This window comes from Sprattus sprattus (genome assembly GCF_963457725.1).
Source record: "Sprattus sprattus genome assembly, chromosome: 11".
Classification (NCBI taxonomy): Eukaryota; Metazoa; Chordata; class Actinopteri; order Clupeiformes; family Clupeidae; genus Sprattus; species Sprattus sprattus.
The window spans coordinates 14,665,786-14,692,603 of NC_137909.1; the positions used below are offsets into that span (position 1 = coordinate 14,665,786).

General features: G+C 41.1%; 3 protein-coding genes across 3 annotated transcripts; 2 read left to right on the forward strand and 1 right to left on the reverse strand.

Annotated features, from left to right (window-relative positions):
* Positions 1–10,651: 10,651 nt before the first annotated feature.
* On the forward strand, positions 10,652–12,105 carry ved (ventrally expressed dharma/bozozok antagonist; the record flags this gene model as incomplete). Its single annotated transcript, XM_080847479.1, has 3 exons — positions 10,652–10,922; positions 11,248–11,495; positions 11,767–12,105. 3 exons carry the CDS (start codon positions 10,652–10,654, stop codon positions 12,103–12,105), a joined length of 858 nt encoding a protein of 285 aa, XP_080703605.1.
* Positions 12,106–13,124: 1,019 nt separating this feature from the next.
* Positions 13,125–15,562, reverse strand: h2az2b (H2A.Z variant histone 2b). Its single transcript, XM_080847681.1, has 5 exons — positions 15,479–15,562; positions 14,604–14,681; positions 14,309–14,422; positions 13,942–14,071; positions 13,125–13,738 (listed from the first exon to the last, which is right to left on the reverse strand). Exons 1-5 carry the CDS (start codon positions 15,479–15,481, stop codon positions 13,677–13,679), a joined length of 387 nt encoding a protein of 128 aa, XP_080703807.1. The 5' UTR covers positions 15,482–15,562; the 3' UTR covers positions 13,125–13,676.
* Positions 15,563–17,067: 1,505 nt separating this feature from the next.
* On the forward strand, positions 17,068–19,912 carry purbb (purine-rich element binding protein Bb). The gene has a single exon (XM_080847680.1). It carries the CDS (start codon positions 17,111–17,113, stop codon positions 18,023–18,025), a length of 915 nt encoding a protein of 304 aa, XP_080703806.1. The 5' UTR covers positions 17,068–17,110; the 3' UTR covers positions 18,026–19,912.
* Positions 19,913–26,818: the final 6,906 nt, after the last annotated feature.

Here is a 26,818-nt window from a genome sequence, read left to right on the forward strand (position 1 = left end):
ACTCTATCCACTCTATCCATTAAATGTGCTCTTAGACATGTCCTTTGTTGCAGTCTACTGCAAAGGACTTTTAATCTCCAACACTGATCCGGGAACATGGCTCCTGCAACTATGAAATGTAATATAAACTTTTTTATGGTCTGTCTTAATAGTACTGTAACCCTACAACTGTACAACTGTTCGTTTCACACTATGGTATGTCCTTAAATGGGCATGTGCTGTCTTTACATTTTATACATGCTAAAAGCACTTTACACATCAAAGCCTTTTCAGCCAAGTATTTTAAATACATTTCACAGCTGTGTACAGTGACCACGGTCATGGACAGACAAAATGACAAAAATGACACTGAACAGACACAGGGTTTTTAGCTGAGGATAAGCACGGTACAACATTTTAATGTGAGCAGGTAGACTGCTGGTCCCTGTCACTGAAAGTGACATGACGTGACATGAAGGGTGCTGTGTGTGTTGAAACCTTGCAGTGTGTGTGTGTGTGTCTGTGTGTGTGTGTGTGTTGAAACCTTTCAGTGTGTGTGTGCCTTGTATGGTAACAGCTGCAAGTGCTGTTTTGGTCGCAAACATGTGATGGATTTGCAAGAGGGTGGGGCATGTATTTCTATTCAAGTTATGTGTAATAGAGAAGCAAGCGCTCCCTTTGGGGAAGTGGTGTGGACAATACCCTAAGGTAATACAAATTCTGGATTAATCTGTATCTGAGTATATCAGCTTATCTCAGCCAGTGTTAACCTGTCTTGAGAGACTAATTAGTGGTCTTAAAAAGCGTTAAGACCTCAAACTCACCCACCTTGTTTTATCTGCCCTGAACCTGTATTTTATGGCCGCTGGAAACCTGTAACCACCCTTTTCCTCCCAACATAATCAACATAATTGATCTCTAAATGTCTTGTAAAACCAACCACTTTTTCCTCAACAACACAATTGAGTATGAATTGTGTGAGGAAGAATAGCTATGTTTGTGGTTCTCACATACAATCTCTCTCTTTCTCTCACTCACTCATTTTGTCTTTTTCTCTCTCTCTCTCACACACACACACACACACACACACACAAAGTATGTCTGTTCTTACCCAGTTCCAACAGGTGTGCCACATTTTCTTGCTTATCAGATACGCCAAACATATTCTGTAATGTGGAAACTCATGCTGCCATGCATTAGACTTTTTTTGTTCTGTATATAAAATCTAATATATAACAGTTCTGTTTTATATTGTTATTTGTTGAGTTGTATGTTGTTATTTGTTGGGCTGTTGAATTCTTTGATTATTGCACAGGTGTTAAGTATGTGTGTTACCATGGTGATACTTGCTGTTCATGTCAGTGTGCGCGGGTATGAAAATTCTGGAGACGTTTGTACATATTGACCCATATCTTAGAGATAAAACACACCTGTCAAGACTTCAGTTGAAACAGGAAGACATGTAGTACTAACAAGGCAAAAACCTAAAAGTTGTGGAAATAAATGAGCAAAGCTGATTACTGAATTTTTACTTTACTGTGTCCTGTTTTCCTTGTAAACTTGATTGATTGATTGATTGATTGATTGATTGATTTATTTAAGCCTCGGAAAACAGGTTTGAGGAATAAGACCCTCATTTACAATGGTGCCGAGGGTACAATGAATAGTTAATACATTAAAATAAATAATAATAAAAAATATATATGCATATATATATATGTATATATATATATATATATAAAGTAATACAGGAACAACAATTCTGAAGATTCAATAAAATATTATGGTTAAGACAACTAACCGTTACAATCACTTAACAAGAATTACTACAGGACTGAGTCTCATAAACTCTTTTTCTGTTGTACAGTACCACCATACACTCTACAGTCAGGCACATCTAGGAGTATGTTTATGAGTATGCATATCAAGCCCAGAGGGGGAAAAGCTCTTCTGTGGAAAAACAACTCCTCCATTTGCGGAGCTTCCCAAAAGGGGCTGAAATAACTGCATGTTCAGTCCAGGCAAACAAGACCACACCTAACATAACGCAGTGAAGTTTGATGACCCACCACCAGGTGGCGCCTCATATAGCATTCTAAGAAGGTAAAAGATGATCCTACGGTCAAATCAAATGCATTACCCCTCTCAAGAGATGCAGAACAGGAAATGTTTTCGTAGAAAAAAACATGAAGCGACCTGATCCGAATCAGCGGCTGTCTGGCTGTAACCATCCCTATATGACCCCTGTGAAGAGACCGCTCACGCTCTAGAGATGCCTGCTTTTGCCCACGATGCCCAGAGTGAAGAAGTTTACAGAGACCTCCCGCCATGCTCTGCCGGAGTCATATCTGACAGAATTGTGGTCTATTAGTCGTGCCACCAAGTCTCCAACCAGAGAGGATTCTGATTAACATCAGATACTGGACGCTATCAGCATACATAACACTCACCTTCATCAGGGTTGCATCACGTGTAGGTGTGAGCATCCATAGTAGCCTACTCTTCTTGGGAATTAAACATAAATAACCCTGATAGATTCATGCTGAAACTTTGTGCCACATTTTTTATTTTTTTTGTATGTGTAGGGGGGGGGTAAAAAACTGTTATGAACTCCTATAGCATGCCTGGAAGTATCAGACAACCAGTCACTTCATCTGCCCCTGTCAGTGTTTTCCAGTGTTTTATGATCTTCACACCATCTAACCAGACTGACTTAAATCACATGCTTCGCTTGTCATGTGATAAACAGCACAATATGCATGGGATGAGCATAAATCAGTGTTAACTATCTGGACCCAGATTTGATCAGTCAGATGACCAAAACAGACAAACCTGCAGTCTTCCAACAAAAGCCCTTGTAATTCATTCTAGGTTTTTTTGTAATTGTCAAGATTATCATGGAGTAAAAATGCGAAATTGCTTTTTTCTGTAGTAGACCTAAGTTAATTCATGACGTTACTGTAACAGGCCAAACCGATTGCAGACCTAGGTGCTCTCTGGGACATATCATTTCATATGCCCCATGTCTGTTCATTAAAAGTCATTGATATATTTCAAGGGTTAAATTATGTGACTGCCATGATTTCTGAAACCATTTTCCTGTCACAAGATACAGATCAGTGACTTTCCCAAGCATGAATCAGGTGTCATAATAGAGTCTTTGCATTCCAATTCAATCTCTCTAGTCTCTTTGTGAAATACTAATCCTAAATCACGTCACTCAGTAACATGTGCAGTATTAGAATCCATCAGTTTCTCTCGCCAGTGTTAACCTGACTTGAGAGACTAATTAGCAGTCTTAAAAAGCTTTAACCCTCAAACTCGCCCACCTTGTTTTATCTGCCCTGAAACTGTATTTTATGGCGGCTGGAAACCTCTAACCACCTTTTTCCTTACAACATAATTGACCTCTAAATGTCTTTTAAACTTCAAAGACCTCATCCATGTTCACGCCTCAGCTGTTGCTTTTTGCCCAGGCAGGAAAAGGAAAGCCCCCAAAATGCAGGAGTTTTTTTTTTTTTAACCCCTCCAGTCCATTATGTGTTCCTGACACTCCTGATAGACAAGTCTCTGGGATCGGAGCCCATTCACAAACATGACGGCCATCTCTGATGTGATCTGAAGAGACGTAGAGATGAGCACAGAGAGAGCGGGAAGGAGGGAGTGGGGGGGGGGGGGGGCAACAGTTATGCTCTATTGTGCTTAATCCCCCTTTAACACTTAGTTCTTCTGTTCCCACACCAAATGTGTGAAACAAAAGTTTCAGGTAGGGAGGGAAGGGAAGGGGAGGAGAAAAGGAGGGCACGGTGACACCTCTGCTTGTGTGTGTGTGCGTGTGTGTGCTGGTAGGAAGTGATGGGAGCTGGAGACAGCCTGGAAGGATACAGGGGCAGAGAGTCTGTGTAGATTCCTTTACAGACTTAGTGGCCCCTGACACACACACACTATTCACATACAAATATGCTATACACGGAGAAACACCTAACCTACAAAAAACTGACCTACAAACACATTATATCTGAAGCTATATACACTATATTCGAACACAATATAAGCTATATTCGAACACAAATCACAAATGAGTATATCATATTTAGAGACATTCACACAAAAGACAGAATCACACACAAACTAAAGCACAGTGATTCACCTGTACTATAAGTGACTTGAATGAAAGCATAATGTAAACATGCAGGCAAAACACACTTTTACTACCCAGACGCACGCAAACACATTGAAAAACACATAAAACATATATTAAATTTTATTACATTCACACATTATTTTATTCATATTAATAACATTTTAAGTAATAGATTATCAATTGAACAGATTGATATACATTCAAGCCTAAAGTGGCATGCAAAGGTTTGGGCACCCCTGATCAAAACTTCTGTTTGTGAATAGTTTATTGAGAAATTTATAAACTGATCTCCAATAGCTAAAGTTAAGGAGTTGAAGATGGAACAACCTTTTCAACATTTTTCAATTTTCTTTTCACTGCTAATTTGTAAAACACTTTGAATTATCAATATGTGTGAATTGATCCTCCTGGGAACCAAGGAATAAAAAGTGTCATCCAATTTCTCTTTTTTGTAATTTCCTTTCTAGTTAGGTTTACAAAAAATGGTTGGTTGTCAGGATGTTACAAATAAACTTGCATTGTCTTGCCTTCATCAATATTAGTAGATTATTTTTTAGAGTGAAAAAAGACTATGGAAAAACAAAAGTTGATGCAAGTGGATTCAAATGTAAAAGCTTTTTAAACACTCTGAGTCCTCAAATCTGGCCCAACAATCAGCAGCCATAGGCTTATAGTGTATATGTAGCTACCTAGAACTCATGAAATTAAAATGATGTATCCTCATGAAGCCGAAGAAGGCTATGAGAAGGCTATAAGAAGGTAGCAAGGCAGGTAGCCACAGCAGTATTGTATTTAAGGTGGAAGTCAAGATGCGGTTTGGATGACCAAGAAAACTTTCAATGAGAACTGGTTATAGGATTGTAAGAAAAGCAAATAAAAAAAACCTTTTGACTGCAAAAGACCTTCAGGTTGATTACAGTTTTTTCCAGTAATCTCAACTCTTGTATCAATAATACCATGAACACTTTTCCCAAGTAACAAAGTGGGCTTTACAGACACATAACGCATATCAGTTAACCTTTGGTGCAAAATACACTACAACAACCACACCACAACCAATGCTGCCATAACTTTAACACATGTTTAGTCTCAGAATACAATGACCTAAAAAACACTAACAACTTGAAACATGCCAATTTTATGTATAAAATGTTGCTGTGTCCTCCAGTTTGGCATAGATTGTTGCATTGAAAAAACACTTATTTGGACTACAGTAATACAGTTTGTAATATTACAGTAAACAAATAATTCTAAAATGCTGCAATATGTTTCATTACAGCCATATGCTAAAATTGCTTGTGTTACCGCACTTTATAGGCTGACTACATTACAACAAAAATGAATATGCTGCGTACTTACTCCATTACTGTAATACCACTAGAAGTCTGCTGTAGCCCTACAGTAATGCTGATCCATTCTGTCTTCTGCATATGGGTTCAAATTTGTACATGTTTGAACTTCGCATTTACGGTAACATTCTCCTCTGCATTGCATCTTGGAAATACGTCAATCCAAGCCAAGTATCTGAAGACAGTGTTCATATGTCGGTTTGCCTCTCAAAATAGATGCCAATTGAATGTGGCAACTTTACTGTAAGTGCATTCTTCAATCACTGTCTTTCTGATAGCCCATGACTTACAGTATAGAGCAATACTCTAATAGTAGAAACAACTCTTCAGGAACAGTTACATCTATGTTTGCCTTCTGTAGACTCTATTACTATTAGAGATAGTAAGTCTGCAAGCCAAAAAAAAAGAAACTTAATAATCTAAATAAACTTTCTGCTAAAATAATAATAATACTTTTTCTTATTCAAGCATATTTAATTAGTTTGTCCAAACACAGCATATTTCCATCTACACTTACTGTAATTACTGTAACTTGTGTGCGTGTGAGTAGATATGTCTGTATGTTTGTGTGTGTGTGAGTACATGTCTGTATGTTTGTGTGTGTGTGTGTGTGAGAGTACATATCTGTATGAGTGTTTGTGTGTGTGAGTAGATATCTGTCTGTATGTTTGTGTGTGTGTGAGTACATTTCTGTCTGTGTGTTTTTGTGTGTGTGAGTACATATCTGTCTGTGTTTGTGTGTGTGTGTGTGTGTGAGAGAGTACATATATGTCTGAGTGTTTATAAGTGTATGAGTACATATTTGTGTGTTTGTGTGTGTGTGTATTTTTTCCTTCTACCCACAGCCCGTTGGGCTGGTGTGGTCTATCCCCGGCTGCCTCCTCAGTGACGGCCCCTGCAGTGTCAGGGACAATACATTTGTGTTCATAACAGGCCAGCAAATAGCTCCATTAGACTTAAAAGGCTCCCAATGAGGGCCATCAAAAGGCCTCTCCATGGGGACCCTAACACAGAGGGCCTGTGGTCTGTCCCAGAGGGGGGGAGGGGGGGGGGGGGTTGTTAAGGTACACTGGGAGCCTCTGGAGCACCCCATCCCCTCCCCTCCCTCTCTCCCGTCTACTCAGTTCTGTGTGCTAACACCAACCGTCCGGCTCATTGGGCCAGTGACTAATGATCTGGTGTGTGCACAATGTGCCCCATGCAAACACAAGCAGACGTAAGTACCCAACCGGGGCAAGCGGCACGTAAATATTTGAGCTCAAGAGAAAATAAACACAGCAGTTTGCACAGAGAAATTTGGTTAAGTACCAGGCTTGAAAAAATAGTCAATAAATTGAATCTATAGTACCATGAAAGTGAATAAATGTATTCCCATGAAATGTATGATTGCTTGTGTGCGTACGCGTATGCATAACCTTCTTTCTTAAATTTCCAATTCCAAGATTTAATGTGACAATGTAAATCAAAATTCTCTTTAATTGAAATGCAATACTGCAGTACTGGATAAGTTCTCCCAGGTATGAGGCAAGCAAATAAGCAAAGAAACTCAACTCCTTTGCATTGGATTATGAAAGGTCATCTATATCTATCTATATGTAAAGGATCATATATATATATAGATATCTATATGTAAAGGTCCTATATATGTAAAGGTCATCTATATCTACTAAGGTCAGGAATCAGTCTCAATGAATCTTAAATGAATCTGTGGCCATCAAAAACTCACACAGAGAGAGAGAGAGAGACACACGCACATACACTGTAATCTCTGGCTTTGAAGGCGCTGGCTCTCTCTGTGCCGGGAGGTGGCCATGCCGTCTCCAGCTCCTCCCGTCTGCCTGTAGTAAACCTAGAGTGGCCGTCTGCACTGTACTCCTGCTCCTGACACCATGCGCCCCCACATCAAAGCCGTCCCAACCCATTATCACAGATCAACACCCAGGCAGCACCCAGCTGATCCACCTGGTGATGGAGACTGATACCCGGGGCCTGGTAAAAAACAAACCACACGTTCTCATATATGATAAAATGACAGAGAAATAACACCCATGAAAAAAATCAATATGAAGAAGGAATTGTATCCTGATTTTATTTGACTGATACAATCAGTCAATCAATCAAAACAAAGAGAGAAAGAGAGTGAGAGAGAAAGATGGAGGGAGAGACTAGCTAATAGGCAGAGAGATACCCAGACAAAGATAGATTTGGTGATACAGGGACAGACAGAGCGTAAACAAATGATCCGGTCTTTGAAGTTATAAACAGGATGAGTGAATTAGTGTCAAAGTGAATTCTTTGGGCATGACAGAGTAGAGTACAGTGTGATGTGACTCATCAGACCAGTCTTCTGGCCCCAGGACTTCACTCAGGACTTCTCTCTCAACCACACTTTAACCAGCATAGAGAATTATGGCCTACCATCAGATGCAGTGTGCCTTCATTACATTTAAAAAAGCGAATTAGCCAACTTCGCTGTGCCACACCCTACTAAAAGGAGACAACCTCCAGTTCAAAACACAACAGATTGCAGTTTTTCAAACAAAACTATTTGTTCATCCTTCTTATCATGTAGCCACTTCAGCACTTCGTAACAGCCTTTTGTTATACTTTTAAACATTTTGAAAAATGCATTTGCAGATTCATGCAAAAGGGTGTGTACAATCGACTCCTGTTTGATCTTAACCCTCAAACAATATTGGCAGTGGTGTAGTCCAGGGTATAGGCAGGTATACAGAGTACACCCACTTATTTTTCAGTCAGCATTGAGTATACCCACTTCTCAAAACAGGGCGTTTATCCTGTGCTGTATTAGCCTGACGATGTCATACTCATAATTCTAGTCAGAATATGTTGTAATGTTGTGGGCGGAGTTCAGGCTGGTATCCAGGCTAGTGCTGTATGGGTTGCTTTAAAAAATTAACAGTAGGATATACCCACTTCTCCAGGGACCACTACACCACTGCATATTGGTATCTATTAATTGTATAAGTCATGACATGCAACTGGGTCATTATGTGTAAACCATATGCTTCATCAGTTTCAGTAACATGTTACTTTTGAAATGTTTGCTAAATTATGTCATCCAAACTCTGATTGTTCACATGTAATCAATTGAGGATTGATTCATTTTTTTCTGAGGCAAAAATTAATTGTAAAACCTCATGGATGTGCCAACAAGGGGAAATCGGTTAACAGTGTGACACTATATCACCTAAAATATTTAGGCCTACTCTATTGGTAATTTGGGTAAATGTACATTTCCCGCACAAAAAGATAATTAGATAATGGTTTGGTGTTCTATCAACTGTAACTTACATTTACTTTACTTAAATTGTGAATTTTGAGCGAGTTATGGTTTTTCGAAATCGATTTTGTGGTGCTGTTTTTACAAATTGTTTTAAGAAATGCACTTACTATAGCCTACTTAAATAAGTGTATGTTCCCTTTAAAACAAGAATAGGCTTTCATTTTCAAGCGAATCTGATAGCCTACTGATACAACTAAGCAAGTTGGCTGTATTGTTGATCACACAGTGAAACCATTGAGTGGAAACAGCTTTGCCAAAAGCACTGAGTCTACTCTACTGTATGCATTCTCCATATCTTAAACCACTCACCGCTGAACTGCGATCATTTATTGCCCTTTGAGCAGTTTGAGCAGTCAATGCTCGCTCAATAGGGATCAAATCAATGGCACTATTTATGAACGATCAGAGGGAGCCAAGTAGCCTACTATGTAGACGACCAAGGGGATTAGGATTAGGCCTAAAAGGGTGTAAACATTCCCTCTGAGAATTTTGTTTATTTGGACGAAACACGGCGATCAACCGTTACGACATTTATAAATCACATGAAATGCCAAGTATTCCACCTTGAGATGATTATCACCGGTCGGTTTGTGAATAGACCCTGATACGCGCTGTTATCTCTATCGGCAGTCGGGCTGACCAGACTGTTGTCTCCTGCTCGGTGAGGCTCAGTAGAGTGCTAACAGACCCATTAACTGCTACCAGGAGGATCAAAGGACCAGACTGCTTTGATATCAACACCAGCGCAAGAATACTTGCCTCCCACCTTTCAGGCTCCGCAGAGTAGACGCACTGAAAACATCATAGGCGTCTTCCCAACCCACTCTGATGTATTTTCACCGATGTCTTCGAAAGTTTATTTATTATTGTAAGTTTACACATTTCTTGCTCTTGTCTACTTCTCATACTGGCCACGATAAGCAGCTGATTAATTGTTTAAGAGAACGACCTTTTCACCCCATATCTGTTCCATATAGGATCAAGTGGATGATCCTTCATCAACATTAGGAGTAGGCCTAATCCCATAAAGTGTTGATCCCATAAAGTGTTGATCCCTTAAAGTGTTGATCCCTTTTCAAAGAATCAATCTAATCTTCTCACTGTAGTTCAGAATTCAATGATACATTGGTGTATTGTGATAAACTAATCTCCTTAAGACTCCAGAGAACCATCTTTCAGAAAACAATCTTTCAATTAATGATGATTCATATCATTTATTGGTAAAAACAAAAAACCTTTTTAAGACCACCTGTTTTGTTGTCAAACTGCCTTGAACTCCTGTAGATGTCATACAGTGACCAATACATGTGACATCAACACAATTAATTCTGCAATATCTTGAGTACAAACACACACAAACGCCTCAGACTCACCAGATACTGGATAGGAGACAGTGACAGCATGGATAGGAGATGACTGGGGGTGGGGGGATGTGAGGGGGTAACATCTCCAGACTTACTGGAGCCAAGAATTAATGGGCTCATTCAGAGCCGAATGAGACGTCTTAATTACCGCACTTGTGAAAACTTTAGGGGAGGGAAGAGGAGCAGGAGGATGTTTCCTTTGATCTCTGGTTAAGTGAATTGTAAATGAGCCAGGTTGCCCCTATAAATACTACAGCTGGCACTCTTTGGACACACAAGCCCTTCTTCAAGCCTTCAGACAAGCCACGAAACTGGAGTGTCTCCCACTGCTGCATTGCACCGACCTGCAAACCTTACCCTAACTCTCGTAAAGGATATCAGACCTCTGCCAAGGATACATCAGGACACACGACTGGAACAGAGCAGAAATAATACTGCTCAGGATTTTTTTCTTGTTTCTTTTTTTTTTCCTGCCAGTTGTTGGATTTTAGAAACACCTGGGATCACCATGAAGGGAACCTTCTCAGTAGAGTGGCTCTCTCAGAGCAGCCAAGTCTCAGGGAGCCACCAGCCTGCTCTCCCTGTCTCCACTGCGGCCCCAATGGTTCTGCAAACACCCAGCACCTCTGGAACCATCCCAGAGAGTCTCCCAGGGTTCTACAGACAGTGCAGGCTGGTTCATGGGGAACTTCAGCCAACTGTCACCGAGAACTGCACAAGTTCCACACTCAACCAACAGAACCAAGAGAACAGAATGAACCTCCATCAGCGTGTTCAAGGTGAGGTTCTAAAGCAGTCCTTAATGGAGGTTTAATCCACAATAGTAATACTGACTTTTAACGGAAATATAAGGAATTTAGCTGTTGATGTAAAGCTATAAACATTTTTGGGATTGAGATTGTGATGAGGTGATCATGATATTGCAATAATTAAGGGAAACGTATTAAAGTTATAGTTGACTTTAGAGCAGTTTGCTGTAAAAAAAAAAAATCCATACACTTCCATACACCGCACTAATGGTATGCCTCTAACCCAATCAGATTACTTTGACTTGAGCAAAGTGATATTTAATCATTTGTGCCATTATTTACTTTATTTCCTCAGACACAGGGTTCAACACAGAAGAGGAAGAAACCTCTGGTTATGAGAGCGAAGGTGGGCAATCGCTGTCCCCCAGCGCCCTGAACGACATCACCCCTCTGGCAGTGTCTCCCTCTAGTGGCCGGAGACCCCGCACAGCCTTCACGGCAGAGCAAATCAACAGCCTGGAGAAGGCCTTCAAAAGGAACGCCTACTTGGGAACACAGGACAAAGCTGAGCTCTGCAAGAGGCTCAATCTCTCTGATAAGCAGGTAAATTCAAGTTTGAAAAAAACGTATTTCTTTGACTTTCAGAAAACATTTTAACTTCTTTATTCGGAATAAAAATGCTTAAACATTCTAAATCTGTACACTCCACATAAAAGGAATGTCATTTTGAAATTAGTCTACAGTGTGCTGTTTTACTTCTTGTAAATACATTTTGTTACACATAATTTAATGTTCTTCAATTGTGGTTTGTAATGATGTTATTATGAGGACATATGGCACAGTAGAACTCATTCTCTTTTTTTCTCTCACCCAGATCAGGAACTGGTTCCAGAACCGACGCATGAAGCTGAAGCGGACAGTTCAGGATGCATTGGCACACGCCTGCCAGGCCAAAGTAGCATCTCACCTGATGCAGTACCCCGAGCTACAGACCTACCGACCAGCACCTTACCCCAGTTACTATGCCTCACAGGAGTCCCCTTTGGCCTACATGACTGCTGCAGGCCTCCACTACAACCCTTCAGTGACCGGACACCTCCACAGCTTGCCTGTTGACACTCTCTATCAGTACAACGGAGTGTCAGGCCTGACCATAGCTCCTGGGAGCTCCACAAGGATGGTGCCATACCAGTCATACACCCATCAGTATTAGCCTGACTTGAGCTGGAAATGGTCTAGGAACTAAATGATGTAACTGTGTAGGGACACATACCTATAGATCCTGGGTGACTGCAAGTAGACACAAAATCTGAAAACGTGCATATAACCCCAATCACAGGACGCTACACCCCTGATATGGTGTTCATGTCAAACAGTTTTGAAAGCTAGCAGCTATGCCAGAAAGTTTTTTTCACATGCATAGAATTTGCTTTTAACCAAAATTTTATAATCTGGCCTTTGGTAGTCTATTTACATTTTTTTTTTTTTACATTATTTATTCAGACTAGTGCTCACAGAGACAAGGAAAGCTCAGGGAAAAGATGGATGTGATTTAGACAGTTAAACACTGATTCTGAGAGACATGACTAATTTTGTTTCTCTCGGAGTACTTTTTCTGTACCCCCATCCCACCCCTTTTCTAATGACAGAGGGTAGAGTGCAATACTACATACTGTCTTATTTGAAGTTAATGTTATTGTTGTACTGTGACTTATTTAAAAAGAAAATATGTACATTTTGTAAATCTCTGTAATATGTATATATACAAGATCATTGTATATTGAATGAATGTTTATTGAATAAACTCAATGTTGAAATGAAATAATAGTTCATATAATTTGTTATTGCAACCACTACATTTTGATCACTACTTAAAATGAATTATATTTTGACCTGAGAATGCCATTGTTCACGACAGAATATCTTCAAGCTTTTACACACCGTTTACCTTAAGTCAGTATAATATCTGTTGATAGTATACCTTTATAATTTTATAGAGAATGTAATTACAGCAAAGTGGAAACCATAAAACAGTTAAAATAATTTGAAACAATTAAGTAACTCTGTGCTGTTTTACATGTAAAAATGTCAGATAAACAAGCAGTCACGGTGAAACTGGTGGATTATTTCATATTATACAGAGCTAATCATAAGTCACCATGGTGAGTCACAACTGAGAGAGGAAGATGGACATGGAGAACTTGGTGGAGGAGCAAAACATTTGGCAAGTCATTCATTTTCTGAGGTCATTTCTATTGATAGAATACATAACTTTATACTTTTAGTACTTTAACTCGGTGTGTGAGGGGAATGGTAGATGGTAACTTGCAGTAAAATAAAGGGCATCATGTAACCACTCTGATAACAAATTATCTGCTGTAGATAAACCGATAATTTCTCCAGTAACAACACCGGATCCGCACCATTTAAACATGGAATGATAACAAAAAGGACACAGGACATTTTTTTTTAAAAACACATTTAAAACATTTTTATGTATAAAACAGTTCTTTTTTTGTAAAGAGTAAAAGCCAATACCCAAGAAAATTATCCTTGACTCCTGTTTGTATTCCATACACATATCTAAAAGGATATACAACTCATGTTCATTCTTTTCAAACCAAAACATATTCTCTTGAAGAAAAAGTACAAAAAAAAGGGTACGAAAAAAAAGAAAAGGCGGCTACCTGAACACCTCAGGTTTTACTACAATTACAAAATAATCAGAAACAAAATGCCATGCTGATTGCCGTTTTCTATACACACACGTAAAATCACTCTTCTCTATGCCGTCTTCTGCTGGCCCTTCTTCCCAATCAGGGATTTGTGGATGTGGGGAATCACACCTAGAGTTTGGAAAAAAAACAAGAGTGCATGATGAGTGTGTGTGTGTGTCAATTAAATAACAATTACATACCCAATTAAAAACACACAAAACAAAAAGCATCCATTTTAATGAATTGAGTGTCCACTGACCACTGCATAACAGACCAGAATAAAAGATAAAGAGTGAATGTTTTTGAGGGAAAAGTAAAGCAAAGAAACTGACCGCCTCCAGCGATGGTGGCTTTGATGAGTGAATCAAGTTCTTCGTCCCCTCTGATGGCGAGCTGCAAATGGCGAGGTGTGATACGCTTCACCTTCAAGTCCTTGGAGGCGTTGCCAGCCAACTCCAGCACCTGAAAACAGTAGTCCAGACTTACAGTGAGCCACCTGCAGGATTCTTTCACTATGGCACAAACACATATTGGCTCATTCCACTAATTGGTACAAAATATGATTTTACAAACTAAATCTGAAGAGGATACAGTAAGCACAATCAGATGGGTTTATGCTAAGAGGAAATGAAAGCTGCATGATACTGGTCCTCAACTCGGTTTCATGACAAACCATGGCATAACTAAGTCATTACATACCTCAGCAGTCAGGTACTCCAGGATGGCTGCACTGTACACTGCCGCTGTGGCCCCAACACGTCCATGGCTTGTTGTGCGGGTCTTCAAGTGCCTATGGATACGCCCCACTGGGAACTGTAGAATATGACATACCACATAGTACATTCTAAAATTCAGGACACAATACTATAACAGCAGAAGAATATACTGTTTTTGTGGTTACAAGTACTTAAAAGCATTTATATTACCCCCTCCTAAGCATAAACTGATAACTAAAGAGAAATTTCACATATAAAATACATTTGAATGGATATACCTGAAGCCCAGCCCTTTGGGAGCGGGATACTGCCTTGGCCTTGGCCTTGCCGCTGTCCTTTCCAGCTTTTCCTCCAGCCTGTTCAAAAGTCAATTAGCAGTGTTGCTCAACAAAACATTCATCCCTCAAGTTTAACTGCCATTATTTATTTTAGAACGTACGACAGACATCGCAGCTCGTAAATACTATCTAGCTTGCCATTACAAATGCAGGTCAAGAACAATAGTTGCTAGGAAGGAAATTAATGAACTAATTTACCCCACTCCAGTCTCGCTTAGATTAACCGCGTAAGGTTAAGCAGTGCATCTTACTTAGCTGATTAGCTAGCTGGCTATCGCTGTGACAGATTTTCATGCCAGGTTAGTCCTGCTTGCTTGCAAAGACATAACGCGGTTTTAAACGATGAAAATGTTAAATGACTGTTCATGAGTGCACACTTTTTTTGGCCATTTTAGCAAGCTGTGCTGCTTTACATTCATCAACATAGGACAGGAGTCGGTAAGCAACCGGTAACTGGCAACTAACGACAAGTCAATGCTGGCTAACCAGGATATGTATCTGGCAGACTATCGTTAGCTATAAATGCTGCTACATCATGGAAATGGTAATTTCGACCTTTTGTCCATACGTCATATGTAAAAGCACCCACTTAAAATAAAATTTTAAACAGCTCACTCAAGAGACTAAACTAGCTTATGATAACGTTCGTTTGTCTCGCGCTTGGCGCTCTTTCTAGCTAGCCAACTGGATACATAATACCTGCCAAACTAAATACCAAGGCATTCAATACGAATATAAATCGTTCAACACTTACATTTACCTAACGAAGACTAACAGATTTTTTTTAACACTTAAAAATATTGAAACATACTTACCATTATCTCTGATTAAATGTCCTGTTATCCTACTGAATTTCAGGCGGAGGGAAACAATAAAGCGTCTTCGTTCATGCAAACCTGTATGGAAGAATTGATTCTCGTGAGCTCGACAAAAGAACCAATAGCAGATGCTCATACTGTTTTGAATATTTCTTAAGCCAATAGCAACATTGTTTGTACCAATCTCAACGGCTGTTTCAAACAAGTGCGCACGCGCATGTGTATGTCCAATAAGCTTAGGATTTAATTGTGCGCAAGCGGTGATCAACCACGATTTAGTTGACATAAAACTGACCAAACTTTTAAACTGTGCAAATGAAAGCTGCACTCTGAGCCTTACTCTAAAATGAACACTCTTCGCAGAATACTTCAATTTCGCTGACCCTAGCGAACGCAGAATAATAAATGCGAATACCCTTCAAGTACATAAAAAAACAATACAATTATATGCCTGTAGGGGGGGCAAGAAATATGTAAAAGGGTCCATGATAATCTATTTTACAAATGTTCAGTATGTGCCTTCCATAATACATTATCAAGAATATGTCGTCTGTTGATGTTAATTGAGGGCAGCATGCAAATTAATATGCTGTTGTCTCCACTTATGGCAAAGGTATTGAATGACAGAATGAACTATAACATTTGTCTTTTTGTAAATATATGTTTTGTAAAGGACGTGTGAAACGAATTACATAGACGCGCTTTAGAGAGGCTTCAGGTGCACCCCATCGTGATTTGACCGTCATGAGCATATAGAAAAGAGCGCCCTGAGGTTCAAATGCTGTAAACTTCGATAACAAGTTACACGGTGTGCAAGCACAAAAACGTGTCAATGAGAATTTGTTGTCATGCTGGAGGACACATGAATAATTGGTAAGTGATTTATATATAGTTTATACGCCTTATGTTATGAAATTGTGTTCATGCCCAAAATTGTTTACCACAGGCCACCTTATATCCCGTTATATAGAAACATTCAGATTCTATGGAGACCGGGCTGTCATTAAATATATTATATTTAACTTGATTTGATTTTGTCTATAAATACTTTGGCCTTCAAACATTGCAATCATTATCGCTGGAGGATATTAGCTTGGTTTTGTGCAAGTATACCCTTAACATTTTTCAGCCAGTGTTGCCAATTGAGCCATAATGGACCAACTCAACGACTGGTCACAACAGTTTCCCCACGAAAAAAAGAGTCTACTCTACGAGGTACCAATTGTACCCTAAAATAAAAATCAAAGAGTAAGAACTGTCATTAGTTTGAGCCTGCAGTAGACTATATGACGAACGTAACTGCACGCAGGCCAGTTGATAAGGGCATCGCGACCAAATAATGGATGGAAGTACACCATTACAGGGAAAAAAAATACAGAGGAAATTACGTTTATGCAGCGGATACAGTTCCTGACCAGTAATATGTTAGGACCCCACCTCAAATGGATGATTGAAAAATACAATGGCCAATTGGAGGACATAAAGGGATTCCACAGTTGTAATTGGCAGAAGCCAGACCAATGTAACCGAAGTAAATACGTCGCTGCAGTATCGTTGAGAAGGGTGTTCACTGTATGCTGCGCGTAAGATACGCAGGAGGGAGAACGAAGCGGGCTGGTGGCGGTGAAGATGGCGGATGGAGACAGTGGGAGCGAGCGCGGTGGAAGTAGCGGAGGAGGAGGAGGTGGAGGTGGAGGTGGAGGTAGCGGGTTTCAGCACTTCCAGCGGGAGCAGGAGACCCAGGAGCTGGCCTCTAAGAGGCTTGACATCCAAAATAAGCGCTTCTACCTAGACGTCAAGCAGAATTCGAAGGGCAGGTTCATCAAGATAGCCGAGGTCGGGGCCGGGGGCTCCAAAAGTCGCCTGACCCTCTCCATGTCAGTTGCGGCCGAGTTTCGCGACTACTTAGGGGATTTCATTGAGCACTACGCCCAACTTGGGCCCAGCAGCCCTGAGCAAATCGCGCAGTCATCCAGTGGGGAAGACGGTGGGCCTAGACGAGCCTTAAAGAGCGAATTCTTGGTCCGAGAAAACCGAAAATACTACCTCGATCTGAAGGAGAACCAACGGGGGAGGTTCCTCCGAATTCGACAGACCGTCAACCGTGGGCCCGGCTTCGGAGTTGGAGGCCCTGGGGGCGGAATGCAGGCAGGCCAAACCATCGCACTCCCGGCCCAGGGCTTAATAGAGTTCAGAGACGCCCTTGCCAAGCTTATAGATGATTACGGAGGAGAGGACGAGGAACTGACCGGTGGCACAGCAGCGGGAGGTTACGGAGAGCTTCCCGAGGGAACATCCATCATGGTGGACTCCAAACGCTTCTTCTTTGACGTCGGGTCCAACAAATACGGAGTGTTCCTGAGAGTTAGCGAAGTCAAACCAAGCTACAGGAACTCTATAACTATCCCATTTAAGGCCTGGGGTAAGTTCGGTGGTGCGTTCAGTCGTTATGCAGAGGAGATGAAAGAAATCCAGGAGAGACAACGGGATAAAATGTACGAGAGGAGGGAAGAGTCCGAGGGCGAAGAAGTGGAGGACGATTGAACCTCTTCAAGGCGCCCCGGCTGACGTGAGATCTGCAGATGAATAATGTTGCAGTATGCAGAAATGACAGATTTACAAAGTGCATGACGAATCGAACTTATACTAAAATATTGTGGCGTAATATACATTTGACAGAATTATAGATGTGTAAGATCCGAAGTTTTTTTTTTTGTTAAGAGGGTTGTTGGGGGGTAAAATAAGTAAAATAGTTAAAGCCATGGGCAAAAGGTGCACGACAGAAACGCCTTATGAGGCAAGAAAAAAAGTATGATTTGTTATAAAGGCCTATGACAACATGGCATTCTCCTAAACCAGCAACTCTTCATAACTAAGAGAACAAATAAATCTTTATACTGTCAGATTATGATGACAAACAAATCTTTATAATGTGAGATTGTAACATTTATATTAAGAAATATATTTCCTCCTTACCCCTCAAACCACATGCATTTACTTAGGTGTATTGTGCTATTTAGCTAAGGACACAGGAGAGGTGCTACAGCAGAGGTCCTGTCAATTTATCTCCTTTGCCTGGATCTTTTAAGTTTAATACTAGACCAAAAGGGGTCCAGAGCTCTCTTGTGTCTATCTGTGGGGTGTTTGTTTGGCTTCAAGGTCTGTAGAAACGATAAAGTTGGCTTTAGCAATATAATGTCAAGATCTTCAGCCATTTCATAAGGCCCATAGTGAGAGAGCTCATTGGAGCTAATAAAGCCTGCAAAGGCTGAAACATTGCTACTTTAGATGACAGCCTCCATACATGGTAGAGATCTGTCACCCGAGCTGCTGACTGATGTTACTCCCATAAATCAGCTTAGCCACATTTGCAAAGCATTTGTCCAGAATTTGTATACACAATTGGAACCCTTTTTTTTTTTTACAACAATATAAGATTATAGGAATATATTAGAGGAATGGATTAATGATATAACTGCATCGAATGAAATTCTGTTGCGTGAAGTCCAGATGTCCTCCCCCCCCCCCCCGCCAAGAAGCGATTTGCCCGCCCAACGTCCAACTTCCTCAATGGGGAGACGTGTCATTGATCCAACAGGACTATCTTACTGTGATCAATGAGAAATGCCAGGACTCAAAGTGATCAGCTGAAGAATGACACAGTCTACTGGAGTTGTCATGGACTGACAAAGAGAGAGTTACACTTTATGCACCAAGACTAAACCATCGACTAGATTGGACCTTGCTTGTGAGGTAACACACATCTCTCTCACTTGTCAAGACATAGAGCTAGCTCTCTCAGGGCCAGTTCATGCACAGGACTCAACACTCTTGGGTCTTTAATGGACACAACCGCATGAATGGTTTCTTTTCTTTTCTAAGAAAACTATATTTGCAGATTATACTTTATGAAAGAAAAAAAATTGAACAAACCAGCGTATTTTTAATTACTTAAATAGAATATATCTATATAAATGACAGAAGCATTAAGCCATATTAGGCTGATTTCAGAAATCAAAGCTGGGGAGAAGCATTGTGCAGATTATTTGTCCTTTTTCATTTCTGTTTGTTTTCCCATAGAAAGTGGACACATCTAAGTAAAGAAAATATAAAATGCATATGTAACTTGACTGTATACTTAAAAAATATTCCCATCTCCTCTTCCTCACAATATATGTTGACAATGTATTGGTTAATGTGTTTCTCTGAAAGTATAGGCAACATATTATTTTATTTAGCACACTATCTAACAGGTGGGACCCATTTCCCACCCATGTGAGTAATTTGTTTTTCAAAAAATTTGCATTTCTGTCCCTTATTTGCAGTTGTATTCTGTTTAATTTGTTGAATTATCAGAGGAATTCATTTCTATGTTTGTTTATTTCGTTTTAATCCCAGGGAAGAAAGCAAAATAGAAAGAAGTCTCTATAATACTCTTGTCCTGGTGTGATCGCTGTCATAATGTCTGTCTATGGCAGCAGTCAAGGAAGACTGCCTCTTAATATTTAGGCTAAGTGAAGAGGTAGGGCAAACTGGTCACACACACACACACACACCATATTTTTGCACTTTATTTAGAGAAAGTTAACTCGTATGGCTGGTCAAATCTAGTGCAATGTGATCACCCCTACTGTGCTAGTTCTTCACAGATCTACTGCAAGGCATCTGTCTCTCAGTCACAGGAGATGGCATTTAAAAGAGATGTACGAACCTCACTTACTATAACTACCGTTGTCTTGTTCAATGGCAGCTTTTTAACTCCTGTGCTTGTGTGTGTTGCTGTAATTCTGTGATCTTTTAAGACTTGATTTAAAACCAAAAGCATCTTTGCTGACACACACTCACATCCATACGTACCCACGCAGACGTAGATTTAAATATGTGGATTTGATCTAATGCTATAAAACTTGATGCCTCCCATGCCACGAGCAGCCAAAGAGCCGTATTCGGGCCATCACACCGGTTGTGCCATCTCAACCAATTGGCTGAGCCGCAGCTCAGAGGATTCTCTCTAAATCTCCAATGGCGGCAGCCGTGCAGGCTGTGGCGGTGCTGGTGGTGTGCGGTGCAGGTGGTCTGACTGCAGCCTGGCTATTTTAATGTACAGGCTCGTAGTGGGGCCGGCATTCCTCCCCCCAGCGACTCAGAGCTTCAGCTGTGCCGAAAGCTGACGGCTGCCGTTGACCGCTGAGAGACACAAGGGTCTGATTGTCGAGGCTGCCACATGCTCTAGTGCGCACACACACACACACACACACACACACCACTACCATCCCTGCAAAAACCTAATTACAACACAGTACACTAAGTGCACATGTGATGGGGCAGATTTGCCATAGTCACGCTAGTGTACTGTTGCAAAGCATTCAGCACTTGTACAGCTCTGTGCTTATGCTACTATATTTTAAAAATGTATAAATGCAGACATGCTTATGCAAGCACTTGTTAACAATTTGGATTTTCAAAATGTAATTTTGGTTACCAGAGACAACTACATCTATTACTTCAGAATAACAAACATTACATTTGGTCTTCTGCCTAAAATTGTAATGAGGGCATTTCCCAAACCAATTTGAAAAAGGTCTGGAGTTAATAATGATAAAGTGAGCATGAAAGATATCTTGCACCATTACCTAAGGTTTGTGATTGTTGTCACACTCACGGGGATAAATCAAACTGTTACTCCGCGGGCGTAAGGCCAGTGCAGGGGGAGGCAAAGGGGCGAGCAGAGATTACTACTAAAGCGGGCCACGGTCTGGCAGCAGAGCGACAGGAGCCAACTGAAAGCGTGACGCAGCAGGGGCAGCTGTTACCAGGACATTCCCTTACCCTCCCACACACAAACTCAATCACCCCCCCTTACACACACACACAGGCCTCTTACCCACCCTCTCGCACACACCCTCCTTTCAGCTGCTCTGCTGACTGCCTCATGGACCCGTGTGTTTTAAAATGGGGTGTTGGGGAGGGGGAGGCACCATTTGAGAGTGCATGGGTGGTGGTAGCAGCTGACTCCCCCTGCACACAGCTCTTACTCACTCTCGTTCAGCTCAAAACAGTGCATCGGTGTCCTGGGACTGAGCGGGGGTTGAGTGCGTGTGCTGGCGTATGGGGCGATTACAAACACAAAACTGGCAGAAAAAATTATAGGTGCCAACTCCTGAAATTAATTTGGGGTGCTAATCTTTTTTCAAAGAGACACTTAGTAGCCTACATAGCCTGTAGGTCATGTTAGCATTGCAGCATGAAACACTGAAGGTACTCAGGGATTCTCGAAGTTCGCACTGCTGATGGGGAAACTGGTACTGCAGGTGAAGTTCGCACTGGTGATGGGGGAACTGGTACTGCGGGTGTCGCCACAAGGACTTGCTGTGAGGAAGTGTTGGAAAGGTGGGCTGCGCTCAGCATAGTGGCGAGTGGAGCTTCTCGTTGCAGTGTTGCCGGGCTGAGATTGACCTCTATCTTTCTCAGAGCAATGCAATATCAGAGAGCTCCCACACGGGTGAGCGGTGAAGTTGCAAAAAACAGCAGACTGGGATGGATCTAGCCCTGATCGTGCACAGGTCATCCCCCTTCCAGAGTACTCTGTTTTCATGGGTGTGTCTGTGTATTCGGAAGGTGACTACTTCCGTAGGTTTAATCTAGGTTTTTTTTGCATCAGTGTGGTCAATGGCAGACGTTTAGACAGGCAATAGGTTTGATTGGTGTGTGGTGGAGGCATATGCAGCTATCTATGCACACAGGGATGGGATGGTGAATATTATATCCCAGACGCCTCTTTTCACCAAGTGTGCTTCAATGTGTTGGTCGACATGACATCCTGCTCCTGTGACTTAAAGTTAATTGGTGCTTTTGCTCAGGGAGTTTCCCCATGGCAATCTCCATTTGGAGACACCTGTGTATGCAACAGCAGGGTGCCATGACGGTTGAAAGGGAGAATTCAGCTGGATCATTAGTGGATATATTCAGAAAGCCCTGAGAGGAATTAGCAGCTTAATGTTTGGTTCGAAATCCACCAAGGGCTGTGTTACACCATGTTAAACCGTTTACCACTCTCTCAGACTTGCACTAAAAATGTTATTTTCTGGATTAACTCCTATGTCCAAGGAGGCATCAGATAGTGAAGATTTACACACTATATTTGGTGAAATTTAAACATTACAATTTGAAATCCATTTCCATAATGTACTTTGTGGCAGTTAAGATATCTAAGGTTTGAGTGAAAATGTGGTGTGATCTAAAAACTAAAAGTTATATTCAATGGATCGTTAAAACATACCATATCAATGTATCTGGTTATAAATAGAAATAATGGGTTCTATCTAGTGAATAATTCGTTGACATTCTAATGTGTCAGCCAGCTGTATGTCTTCACGTGTGTGTGTTCTCTGGTTTCTGACTTGTTGTATTTAATAATTCTCTGCACGGCACACCACAGTCTGGTTCCAGAGTCCGTGGAACAGCGTGCGCTCAGTTGCCCCAGAGTAGAACCAGGATGGGTTATGCGACAGCAGACACAGAACCGACGGAGGCAAGGTTCAGCCAAGCACCTCTCTAGCTCCTGACTTACTGTGACCAACCACAGGCTCCTCAAAGCGTCCTCCTTTTGGTGATGGCAATTTTCCAACAGAGATTTGAACATTTAGAGATCTATATTTAGAAAATGCTATGTATGTTTGTAACATAATAAAGACAGATAGAAGTGATGAAAAATGCTACGTGACTCATGGTAGAATTTGTCCTTGTTATTTCTTATTATTTTTAGTATTTCTTATTTTTATGTTGCAATTAAATAGTGTTTACATTGGTATGTGCCAGGAAAAGGTAACCTCCACTGATCAGATTTCAGCCATGACGTTTAAATCTTATATATATATATATATATATATATATATATATATATATATATTGCAATGTGTTGAACAATCCTTGTTTACTTTTATATTTCACAAATTAAGTAAAAACAAACATGCTTCTACAGTTCTAGATTTTGAGGCTTTTTTTCCCTATTCATGACGAAATGGTGACCTTTGCCATGGCTGTCATGGAGACGTTAGGCGTTATTACAGGAGAGCCCAGTAACTCAGTGTGTCCAGGGCTCTTTCTCTTCTCTGCGATCAGCTTCTTGCAGCAGTTGAGTCCTGTAGTGCACTAACTGCTCCCCCCCCCCCTCCACACACACACACACACAGCCACCTTACACAGCCTCAATGACCTCTCTGTACTACCCCGCCCCTTGCCCGCACGCACATACACACGCTCTGTCAGAGGCACAGGACAAGAGGAAACAGTGGTGCCTCAGGGGTGGATAACGTAATACTACAGCAGGCTGGATGCCAAATCAAGCAGGGATTATTTCATACACTTCCAGTGTCCTTGCGGGATCTCTCACGTCTCTACGGGGACACTAGCAAGACGAGCAGCTCGTTAGTACAGGCTCAAAACACACATGCATATGAGGCTGTGCGTGAGGTGTTGGCACTAGTGCCCATCTTAAACTAGTTATAACAGAAAGGCTGTGTCACGGATAGGACTGCAAAGTAAAACTCGTTGCATTCATGTCTGTGGTGTCTATGGTGCGTAGAATTGCTAAACAACTGTTGTCATAAGAAACTGGATTGAGTTCCTTGTGTTCCCTGATTTCCCCACATATATGTGTGCAGAAACGACAGGAAAAGTCACCCAAAAGGAAATAGTGGAAGACAGAGGAAGAGGAGAGGAGCAGAGAGCGGGAGGGGAGGGAGGGTTTGCAGGATGGAGGGATCCCGTGTTCACAGGAAGAAGAAAGCCTGATCCCAACTCACAGCGCAGCCGAGCTGCATGGCTATTTATAGCCTGTGTTGCCATGTGCCCGGAATGTGCATGGCAGCAGCGATACACACACACACACACACACACACACACACACACACACACACAAACACACATGCACCACTGCTCTGCGCATGTGAGCTCTGATCCTCACAGTGGAGGGGGCCAGGGGGGGGGGGGGGTTGATGTAGAGGGGGTAGGCTTGTGACTCATAAAATATCATACTATCAGAGAGACACAGATTAACACATTCTCTGCAGTCCTCAATCTGTACACTGTGTCCAACAGCAGTGAGAGCTGTGTTCTCCTCGAGAAAAAAACACAAGCAACTATGTGCTCTCTCATTTTTAGAATGACCTTGACAGCACAAACATACATGTATGATCCTGCCTCTGCTCAGTGTGATTCATCATACTTCTGTAGTATCCAGGCCTGTTGCATGGCAACAAGAATGTGATCATTTTTGTGTGTTAATGGCACTAACGTAGGAGTCCACCAGACAGTGATATTTCTTAAGAATCCTGTAAGTATCCTAAATGCATTGCAAATCATACTCTCATACTCCGTGTGTGCAACCCAGCAGAGAGCATACAGACACGAAACACTTGCCATCTACTTATTTTGCAGGCGCTTTTACCCCACACAGAACACAGACACCAGGACCCGGAGAGAGTTTATATATTATCCACAGAGAAATTAAGTAATGTCTCCCACTTCCACTGTCAGTCGCATTCCAATCACATTTATTTTTTCCTGCTGATTAAGAGAAGAAGCTGTCCGGTCCCACCTCTGTCCTGCAGCCCACATGTTCTTCAGCAGGGTGTGTGTGTGTGTGGGGGGGGGGGGGGGGGGGGGGGGTGGTGTAACGTGACGAGATGACAATGTAGAGTGTCTGTATAACTGTGTGTGTGTGTGTGACTGCAGAGGAGGATAACAGGGTAGGATGTGCAGGTGGGTGAGTGTTGCACAGGAAGTATGCTACACAGCCCTGATAATTCAGCTGAGGTCATTTGAGGAGGACAGAGAGGAAAAAACATGAAGCAACGTACCCCTGAAAGCAGACAAGACTTTCGCAAACTAGGAACACAAATCTTAGCTTGCCCACTGTGATGGCAATGTTACTTCAGAAAGATGGGATGTTATCTTACAGAGGGTGATCTGATCTTTATATTTGTTTTATGATTTTCTTTTTCAATCTTTTGTTTGTCTTAATTTGTATTGGAGCACTGCTATGTCAATTTAGCCAGAGTAATTGTTCAGTCTTTGTGCTCTGCATTTGATTTCAATTAAATATTTAGGACAATAGGGGGATATGACCCTTGAGTTAACAGATATTTACGAATGACCTCTGCTACTGATCTATGTTGTCTATGACACACTGTAGACAAGAAAACTGATTGAAGTCCCCTAACTCCTCACTGCTATAATATCTGGCTAATAACAACTCCCATCTCCCAAGTGTGAGCGGCTCCTGTTGTAAAGGTCTTCTAAATAGTGGTCAAGAGAATAGGAGGGGGGATTCTGACCTGCCCCCTCCTGTGTGTGCCCCCTCCTGTCCCCCTCCATAATTGAAAGGTTCACTGTGAAGACTGATCTCCCTAAGTACACAGGCTGTGGCCCTGCGTACTGTATAATCCAATCAATCCAGTCAGCAGGTTAAACTGGTTATTTAGAAGATTTAGAAAACTCCATAGTCTAAACATAATCTGAAAATTCAAACAAATCTGATTCTCGAAAACCTTTATTTTGAATGCAAACCGAAGCAAACAAAACACCTTCATCATTTTCAAAAAAGCTGGTATTTAGAAACACAACAGTATTATCAGCTCTGGAATAGTTACATTACAACCACAATAATTGCAGATTTGACATGAAATTCAATGTCAATTCTTCTACGCTGAGTATTTTAAAGACACTCAAATTTAACAAAAGACTTTGTAACTCAAAGCAGACATAAATACACAGAATAAATAAATATATAACTTTCAAAAATCAAGGAGCAAACTCCATGTCATTTAATAAATATTACAACTTCAGTGACTTCATCAATACAAATAAATAAGGTGTTTACCATCCACAGGAATATGAACTTCTACTTAACTTGTTAAGAACATCATCTTAAACATCTTCTATGCTGAGTATTTTAAAGATAGCCCTGGAGCTAATATTTGCTGTTTGATTTAAAATATCATGGTAGACGATTCTCCAGGATGGTCATTGGTCACAAATTCAACAAATATAAGAACTAGAAGTCGTTACAAAGTCGTTACAAAGCATTTACATTTAAAAAAAAAAAATGTCATTAAATAATTAAATAAATAATAAAACTGCAGTGACATCATCAATACAAATAAATAAGGTGTCTGCCATCCATAGGAATATGAACTTCTACTTAACTTGTTGAATATCATCTTAAACAAGGATAGATAGTTGGTTGCGATGGGTCCAACACATGTCACCCAGGCAAAGGGCTGTACATAGTACATACTCTCTGGATGTTTGGTGTACGTGGCAGAAATGGCAGTT